The sequence below is a fragment of the Pelodiscus sinensis genome, chromosome 20 (genome assembly GCF_049634645.1).
Source record: "Pelodiscus sinensis isolate JC-2024 chromosome 20, ASM4963464v1, whole genome shotgun sequence".
NCBI lineage: Eukaryota > Metazoa > Chordata > Testudines > Trionychidae > Pelodiscus > Pelodiscus sinensis.
Genome location: NC_134730.1, coordinates 19,936,991 through 19,946,293, shown reverse-complemented (window position 1 = coordinate 19,946,293; position 9,303 = coordinate 19,936,991). Strand labels below are relative to the sequence as shown.

The window sequence follows — 9,303 nt, the reverse complement described above, 5'->3', positions numbered from 1 at the left end:
GCTCTCACTCGCCCTAACGGCTTCAGCTAGCCTCTCCAAGCCAACTGTGCTGCACTACATAGCTGCCAGCTGGGCTCTCACTAGCCCTAACAGCTTCAGCTGGCCTCTCTGTTCCCAGCTCAGGGCCTGAATCCTGGTCTTAAAGGGCCAGTGCAGGGCAGGCGCCCTGTCACACAGGCCCAGAGCAGGAAGTGCAGGCAGCCTCACCATACATTCTGCTTGCAAGCTTTCCAGCCTGATCTGCAGATGAAAACAGTCCAGATACAAAGAAAACCACCCAGACATCTGGCTGCTTGATTGGACCAGACCTCTGAACTTGTCCATCCAAAGCAGTAAGCGGCAGGTCTGGTGATTCAAAGGGACCTGGGGCTCCCGGCTACCACCACTGCTAGTGCAGCAGCCCCTGAAGTCCTTGGCCCTTGACATCGCTGCTGGAGAGCTGAAGGGCATGCTCTGTGCAGCTCTGAGGGCTGGCTGCTCTGGCCCCGCCCCTTCCACCTGAGCCCCTCCCCCTTTTTCATGAGGCTCCTCCCTTTCTGGGGGACATGAAACCACACCCCCATATCTTGCCCAAGGACTTGTGGAGGCTGTCAGCTCCCCTGGTGAGAGGAGTGTTCCTCAGTGGTCAGAGGAGAGGACGAGAGGTCCAATTCATTGTTGCCCGACGTTGATTGACACGGGTGCAGAGTGGGTATAAAACACTGCCACATGGCCCTGGGCGTCTGGCCTCGGAGTCCTGCCCCCAGTTCTGGCACTGTGGGCCTAACGGCAAGTCAGAAATGGCCTCTGATTGGTAGGCCCCACATAGGCCTGATTGTCAAGAGTGTCTCATCCCATCGTCCCAACTGAACTGATCTGGATTGCAAGTGCCCTGTGCTTCTGAATGCTGTCTCAGACGGGATGCCCCAGATCTGTCCTTGCTTTTGACAAAACTTGGCCTTTCCCTCTCTTTCCTGCCAGATTGCCCAGGTGCCATAAGGAGTCAGAGTTGAGATCCTGGGATGAAGGTGGCTGCATGGGGAATCCTCACTATTGTTATTACATAGGCAGTCAGAGCAGGTCAAAACTGTCTTTTATTTTGCCATAGTCTGTGGATTTTGTTATCCAAATGTACAGAACAGCTAAGGGACTTCGTGCCACTTGTAACAAAAGGGGGTGATTCTCTTCTTTGAACCCATGGGACATCTCCTGGGAGAGTCTGAGAATCCGCTGAAGCCAACCAGAGATAGGGTGCACCCTCCCCGCCGCATTAGGATATGCCCGTAGGCTGGGTGCTCAGTACTGGCATAACATTGCTCCTACTAGAGTCAATAGTAAAACTCCCACGATGTCACATCCGGGCCAGGGGCAGCCAGACCTAATAGAGCCCTCAGCCATGAGACAGGAGTTGGGACCCAGGAGGTCAGAAGCAAACCGTATGTTGGGATCCGGACTCAGGCTTGGTCAGGGTATCAGTGGATCAAAGGCAGGAGACAAACTGGATGTCGGGATCCGTGAGTCAGATGCCAGAGGAGCACAAGGCCTGCAGTCCGGAGCCGAGGAGAGCCCAGGTCAGACAGCTTCCTGGTCCCACGGCTGGTTTAAGTAGGGTCATCACTTGCCCTGGGACTCTACCATTTGGACTTCAGGAGAGAAGCCTTATACATGGGTCTCAGGGAACCTCTTGCCAGCTGGCTGGTGGGTGGAGGGCTGGAGTGTGGCCACCCCTAAAAATCTTGCGGGCCCATGTTTGAGACCTGTGGGTCTGATTTCAGTGGGAGCAGAGCCAGGGCTAAGCCTTTTGAAAGCCCTCCCCATAGGCCCTGACACTGGGATGCAGCGCTCTCTTTCCCTGGTTGCGGGCTCCAGGGCAGTCCATGGCAGGCTTTTTGAACGTAACAGTGGCTGACAGTCCCATGAACTGAGTGTAGGATTGCCAGACGGTTTAACCAAAAATACTGACCCCACCCCCCCCAAAAAAAAAACACCGGGGAAAAATTCTGTTGAGAAAAAAAGGGGGAGACCAAAGTTGTTGAGAAAAAAAAGTGGCTCCTTTGCCCCCTTAAGAAATGATACTTTTGAGGCTTTTTGGCCCTAACAGGCTGCCAGCAGCCGTCCACCATCTTATTTCCCTGCTCCGGGCTGGACAGCTCCCCTGCAGCTAGGGTTGCCAGATGGTTGAAACAAAAATACCGAACAACCCCCCTCCCCCCCCAAAAAAACCGGGAAAAAATTCTGTTGAAGGGGGAAAAAAAAGGGAGGGAGACCAAAGTTGTTGAGCTTAAAAAAAGACTCCAAGGACTTATTAAGTCAAAAAAATAAAATAAAATAAAAACCCCAGCACTAAAACAACATGTCCCCTTTAAAAGTGAGTGCAGGGATAGGAAAAGTTGAGCACTAAGACCCAGAGAAAAACATTGCTTCCCCTAGGCCTTTTGGCTGGCATCCATTTTGTGCCGGCAGACTTGGGGAACCAGGTAATCATGGGGGCTGGGGTCGGGGGACTGGGGGTGTTCGGAGCCGGGCACTGAATGTTTGTAGGTTGCCAGGTGCCCAGCATTTTTGACTCCTGGCCGGAGAAAAATTCAGAAAATACTGGACATTTTAGGTGTCTGGTATTCTCTGAATTTTTTTTTACCAGACAGGAGCTGAAAATACCGGACTGTCCGGGTGAATACCAGACACCTGGCAACCCTACCTGCAGCCAGGATTTTCGCCTCTTGGCCAGGAAAAAAATCCGAAAATACTGGACATTGTAGGTGTCTGGTATTGTCTGAATTTTTTAACTGGACAGGAGGCGAAAATACTAGACACCTGGCAACCCTAACTGAGTGTGGCTATCTTGGTCTGCTTCCTACTGCTAAGGTGGCCACATCCTACCCGTCACCGTGGCTCCTTTGGCTGGGCCCCGGAAATTCAATCCCTCGCTCCCCTCTTTCTGGGGCAGAAAACAAAGGCAAAGACAGCGCTCAGCTGGTGTCTCTGAGTTTATCTTCCCCCTCAAACCGTGCACCCAAGTCAGCGGGTCTGGTGGTCAGTGTTGCCCGAGAGTGGCCTCTGCTGAAATGTGAACAAGACAGAGACGGTTTGTGACATCCAGAACGAGTAATGACCAAGTAGGCGCGACACCGAGAGCCACGTCCTTGGCTGCAACGGCAGCTTAATGGGCCAGCTGAGGCTCCCGCGGCCTGGGGGACCACGCGGACATGCGGCTGGCTCTTTGCCACTGCCCCTCAAAGCCCCCAGTGAAGCAGGCGTGGCTGGACGTAGAAGCAGGAGGGAGGGGTGACCTGTCTCCTCCCCATCCCACCACCTCCCAGGAGGACCTGGGGAAGGTGGTTTCCTTTCATAAAAGTCCGAGAAACTTGACTGAAAGTTTGTCTCTCTGACGCACAGACCATTTGGGCTCCTTTTTGGGTGGCTGCGTAGGGAGGAACTGGGAAATTCCCTGGTCACCCAGGGTCCCAAAAGTCTGTCGCAGGGCATGGCCTCGGAGCCTGGGCAAGCCAAGAGGGTTCCTTATCAGCGTGCAGTTGCCCTGCCCAAGCTGACATCCTTGCGGCATCTCAGCATGAGTAAGCAAGTCCAAGCAAGTTCCTTCCCTTCTCCCCCCAGGCCTAGGTCAGCTCTCACACAAGGGATCGGCAGCTTGCGGTTCCTTTCCCGAACCAGACGTCTCTCGTTGGCTCATCCGGCAAACCCGCTCCAGGCTTCGTGGCTCCCACAGGGCAGCTCATTCACTCCCTCACTGAGCAAAAGGAGACACGGCTGGAGGGCCTCTGTGCTCCAGCCACTCCTGACTCACAAAATGGCCTCTGGCGGCCACGGGCAGCCAAGTGTAATGTAGCGCGATCCCCGGCCCGCTCTGGAGCTGAGGAGCTGCAGAGTAGGCCAGGACTGGGGGTCCACAAACCTTTGCCTTGCTCCCTCCTCCCCACGTGGGTGCTGTGCTGAGCAGAGCCCGGCCGGTCAGAAGCACTGGGCCCCGAGACGGCACAGCAAGCACCTAGGATATACAGCCTGGCTTGATTCTCTATTCAGGGTAGGGATGTAAAATCCCAACTAATCAGTTAACTGGTTAGACATTAGATTAACCTAACATTTAACCAGTTAACCAACCAAGCTGGATCCCAGCTCTGGGGCCAGGAGCTTGCTGGCTGGAGCAGCCCCCAGCCTGCAGGTCTGGCCCCCGGGGTGGGGCTGCCATTGGCAAAATCCCAGCCTGTGCTGGAGGAGCCCTTGGCCCAAGGCAGGCCATGGCTGTGGGGCCGTTCCTGGGACTGGTTAACTGCTTCCCGGTAAGCATCACCCAGTAAAGGTTACTGTTCACATCCCACCGGGGTAGGTGGCTTTTCCTCAGGATGTTGGTCCTGTGAATTCGCCTTTGGCGCCGGGCCTTTGACCTCTTGGTGTTCATTCCCCTGCTGATTCTGCTTTCCAGCAGCTATTTTCTGCCATGGCTGGAAAACCCTATTCTAGCTGAGGGCTCCTCTGGAACATTTCCAGCAGATAGCCAAGAGGTGCTGAGTGCCAGCTGACCATGCTGCACGCGGCTGGCCACCGTTCCCCTCACAACACAGTGCTTACAGGGTTCAAAAAAGAGCTGGATAAATTCAAGGAAGTTAGGTCCATCAGTGGCCGCTAGCCAGGATGGGCGGGGGGGGTGGGGTATCCCCAGCCTCTGTTTGTGAGAAGCTGGAAATGGGTGATAGGAGAGGAATCACTAGGTGATTCCCTGTTCTGTTCACTCCCTCTGGGGCACCTGGCACTGGCCACTGTCCGAGGACAGGATACTGGGCCGGATGGACCTTTGGTCTGAGCCCGCGTGGCCGTTCTTATGTTCTGTGCAGCGGGGAGCTCTGCTGATGCGAGCCAACAGCCCGAAACATCACATTACTTCCAGGTAGCAGGAACGCTGCCTGCCCCGTGGCTGTGCCTGCAGTGTCTGCGAAGCTCTGGTCAGGACAGCCACAGAAACTCTCCTAAGCAAATCCCTTGTGTGGTCAGGAGTTTTAAGCTGCCACTAGTGCCAGTGGCCATGAAGCAATGGATGGATCACAGGTGCCAGTGCAGGGGCAGCCAGGAGATCTGGGGGTGAGTGCCGCCCCTGCCTCAGTCTAGAGATGCCCCATGTTGTTGCGGGGGCCCAGTGGGGCGGGGCTGGGGCACACGTCCATCTTGGCCATGCTCCGTCCATCCACATTCTTCTCCGCTCTGCCCGTGGCACTCAGGGCTTCTGCGTGTAGCAAAGCAGCCCGACCCCCGAGGATCTTTTCAGAGGGGGCCCTAGCATCTGCCTCCCTGGCACAAACTGGCCCCAGACCAATGACGAACCCTATGCAGAAAGTCCAGTTTGCCGGAGCTCACAGCCCGTCCTAGGCTGGGAGATGACAACGTTCAGCGCCGCCAGCCACTCCTTCTGCTCCCGGTCGTTTTCACACACACACACAAACTTCCTGTGTGGCGTGACTATGGTGAGCCCAGCCTTCCACTTCTTCCCGCTGACTCCTCGGGGCAAGTCAGCCTGGACTTCATAGCCCTGCTCTTTGTGTCCAATAAACACGTGGCCCAGTTCAAAGGCATCCTGGGGAGGAGAAAGCAGGACAGTTACAGACCATTTTACAGGGTTCGTGGCTGCTCGGGGGTGGCACTGCGCTGCCATCTGGAAAGCAAGGGCAGGAGGTTCCATGTGGAAGGGACGCTACCCTGGGTCCAGTGCCGCTGGGCTTCAGGGAACGGCCCAGAGGTTTATAAACCCAAAGGCGTTTTCAAAATAAGGAACTAGAGTGCTGTGGATTTTGGAGCTGGGGGGTGTGTGTGCTTGGTCATACCAAAACCACGGGGAGGATGTCCTGTGTCCAAAACACAGCACTGGGAAAGCACAGCACTAGGAATGTTCCGGGCTCTGCTACTTCCTCCTTGGTCATCTCCCCCGAGGTTCTCTCGAGAGCTGCTCCCCACCAGCAGGCAGGCAAACTTTCCAAAGAGCTCAAGCCAGATCCGCCAGTGCTCCGCTCCCAAGGGGCACAGCTCTCCTGAAAATCCGGGCATTCACTACGGGGTCCAAACAGGAATGGAGTTCTCCGAGGCTCGTGCAGTCACCGGAGAGGGGGTGAGAGAGAAACGCAGGGAAGGGGCTCTGCTCACGGGAACAATCCTCTTACCAACGGGTCTTTAAAGTACAGCAGGTTCCTCTCCTGGGAGTCCAGGCTGAACCAGCGCTTCTTAAAGGCCTCCTTGTGCTGCAGAGAGAGAGAAGCTCTTCAATAAGCTGGCGTCCAGAAGCAGGGGTCTGCCCACTCGTCCAGGCCTCGGCTCTGCAGCTCACTCCGTGCGTTGGCTGTGTCAGTTTCTCTGTGTAACCTGCATTTCTGCGGCTCAGCGTTGGCCATGGCGTCCCCCTCCCTTTCCCCGCCATGACAACCCGAGTGACGCGGGTCCCTTCCTCTCCAACACATAATCTGCCGCCGTGGGAGGCAGAAATGGAAGCAAGACACTCGCCCCCTGGGCTGAGCTGGGCAGGCCCTGCTCTGGGGCTTGCTGCAGCTTCCGCCGAATTTCGAGTTTCATTTAAAAAAGCCAAGTGTCTCCAGCCCAGGGGTCTCAAACTCCCAGCCCACAGGTCATCCCCAGCGAGCAGTTGTACAATCCGGCCCAGGAGGCCCCGCAGGCCAGGGGGAGGCCTGCGAGTTCCCATCCCCCAACCGGACGAGGGGGAGCAGGGGTCTCAAATCCCCAGCTGAGGCACTCTGGCCCAGGAATCCCCGTAGGCTGGGGGCGGGGGCTGTCCGTTCCTGTCCCCCAAATCCCACCCCTTCCTGCCATCGCACTGTCCTCCTCCCCCTATGGCAACCTGTCCCCCAAGGATGTGGCTTTAGGGATTACTGGGGGAGGGGGGGTTAACGCGGGGAGAGAGCAGCAGTCAGGTCCCCCCGCACTGCCTGTGGCGACAGGAGCCGGGGGAAATGGAGCGCACTCAAGCGGGCGCTCTCACTCCGCTTCCCTGCGGCTCGGTGTGGGGGACCTGGCCACTGCTGCCATGCCACACCAGGCCCCTGCCCCTGCCGGTCCCTGGTGCTGCATCCTTGGGGACAGGGTGCCATGGGGGGAGGAGGGCAGTGCGATGGCAGGAAGAGGTGGGATTTGGGGGACAGGAACGGACAGCCCCTGCCCCCATCCTGTGGGGATTCCTGAGCCAGACTGCCTCAGCCGGGGATTTGAGACCCCTGCTCCACCTCGTCCGGTTGGGACTCTTCCAAAGGGGAGGGGGCACGGGGCCTCCTGGAGGCAGACAGACTGAAACGGCGCCTGTGTGCCTGAAGTACCCTGACAAGTGCTATTTCCATCCCAGTGTTACGTGTCCCTGCTGGGCCTTTAAGCAGCAACACTGACTCAGGGTGGAGCTTGAGTACGTGGGCAGAGCTAAGGTATGCCAGAGACGCAGCAGCGCCTCCGTTTCCCCCACTTCCCTTACTGAGCCAGCGGGCTAGGACTCTGTGTAATGCTCAGGTCATGGACTCGGGGACTTCCTGAGACCTCTGTGACTTCTGCAACAGCTGGTGCAGCTGACCCCACCCCAGAGCCACACAAATAGCTGGGCACATCCCAAGGCCAGCCAAACCGGCCACTGCTCAGCTCCAGGCTGCCCTGGAGCAACAGTTTGGGAGCAGCGATGCCACTCTGTGCTCCCCCAACATCAGCAGTGGCTATCCTCCAGCCAAAGCAGCAGTGGTGGGGGACCCTGTGCTGTTCCCCACCCAGAGCAGCAGCAGCAGCAGCAGCAGCAGCAGGGCCCCAGAGCACCCCCCCCTCCTGAAACAGCAGTGTCTGTTGGAGTGAGCCTCTTCCTGAGCACCCAAGCTTTAGTTAGGGGCATTTTTAGTAAGAGTCATGGAGACGTCACGGGCTGCAACTTTGTGTTTATAGCCCCTGACTGATCTGAGCCCTAAATCGTAGCCGTAACTATGCGCCTGCATACAAGAGGAGACCTGATGAGGGCAGAGGTTTACATGATGGTGATCATCATTGTAATGCTTCTGCTGTTCTGGGTGTTATTTGAAGATAAGAATCTGAGGTTAGCAAAGATACTGATGATACTACCGCCTCCTTGTGCTAAATAATATAACTCTGCTCTCCCAGACGTCATCCCCCCAATTATTCCATCACACTTTTAGCTCGTCTGGGAAGAAGGATCCCTCAAAGTCATTTTTCATGCAAAAATAAAACCAGCTCCCAAAGCACTTGATGGACTGAAAGACCGTGCTGTGTAATGGGGATGCACTTACACACGACTCCTCGCAAGCTCCTTCAGCGTGATCCTGGCAGTTTAGCCAACATACTGCGTAAGGGGAGGAGCCATGTTTGGCAAGTGCCAAGCATTTAAGCAGTGGTTAACCAGGTATGAAATTCAAGTGGAACTACCTTTGGCCCAGTTTTCTCCATATAGCCTTCCTTGAAATAATTCCTTGTAATCTTGGGTAGGAGCTAGAAGAACACAAGAGACATTAGTTACCGCCCGTGCTCTGTGCTAATTTGTCAAAGCAAACAATCAGAGGGTTTTTGCTTGTTTATTTGCCTGCCTACTTACTAGAGCAGTTGTTACCAACCAGTGGATCGGGATCTTAGAGCCTCTGACAGGTGATCCTGATGGTTTGGCCAAGAGGCTGTCAAGTACCAGCCCTTCAGCTGCCCCTCCCACCATTGCTGCGCACCGCCTGCCCTTTGTTTTGAAGCTACCCCCTCCCCAGGAACCTCCTGCTTGCTGTGCAGAGCAGGGAAGGGAGAGGAGGGGCACTGATGTCAGGGTGCCCCCACTCCCACCCTGTATTCTATCTCCACTGTGACTTCTGCAACTGCTGGTGCAGCTGACCCCACCCCAGGGCCACACGGAGGGGGGGGGGGCTACAAGAGGGCTTGGGATGGAGGGAGTTTGCTGGCTGCTTTTGGGAGTGGTGTGGGGCCATGGTAGGGGTGAGCCTGTCTTAGCCCCACTGCACCTCCACCCAGGAGCCACTTGAGGTAAGCAGTGCCCAGATGGAGCCAGCTCCGAACCCCTGCTCAGTCATGAACCCCTCCTGCACCCCCAACTCCCTGCCCCAGGCTCAGCTCAGCCCCCCTCACACTCCAAATCCCTTAGTCCAAGACCAGAGCCTGTGCCCCAACCCTCTGCCCCTTCCTGATGAAGGAAGGGAGGATGGAGTGAGCAGTGGGGGCCTTGGAGAAGGGGTACAAAGGAGGCGAGTCAAGAGTGTTTGGGTCTGAAGGAGATCCTGGATTGCACTTAAATTCAAAAAATGATCTTGTGCTTCAAAAGGTTGGAGACCC

The 9,303-nt window shown here is 56.3% G+C and overlaps 1 protein-coding gene across 4 annotated transcripts in view; it reads right to left on the bottom strand.

Annotated features, from left to right (window-relative positions):
• Positions 1-4,972: 4,972 nt before the first annotated feature.
• The window catches only part of ADAP2 (ArfGAP with dual PH domains 2), a 25,236-nt gene continuing 20,905 nt past the window's right edge, over positions 4,973-9,303 (bottom strand). For all 4 annotated transcript variants that reach the window (XM_075903859.1, XM_075903858.1, XM_075903861.1 and 1 more), the window contains 3 exons: positions 8,401-8,463; positions 6,144-6,221; positions 4,973-5,563 (listed from right to left, as the gene is read on the bottom strand). In XM_075903859.1, the coding sequence (XP_075759974.1) occupies positions 5,315-5,563; positions 6,144-6,221; positions 8,401-8,463 (390 nt within the window). In that variant the 3' untranslated portion in view covers positions 4,973-5,314. The remainder of the gene's footprint in view (positions 5,564-6,143; positions 6,222-8,400; positions 8,464-9,303) is intronic.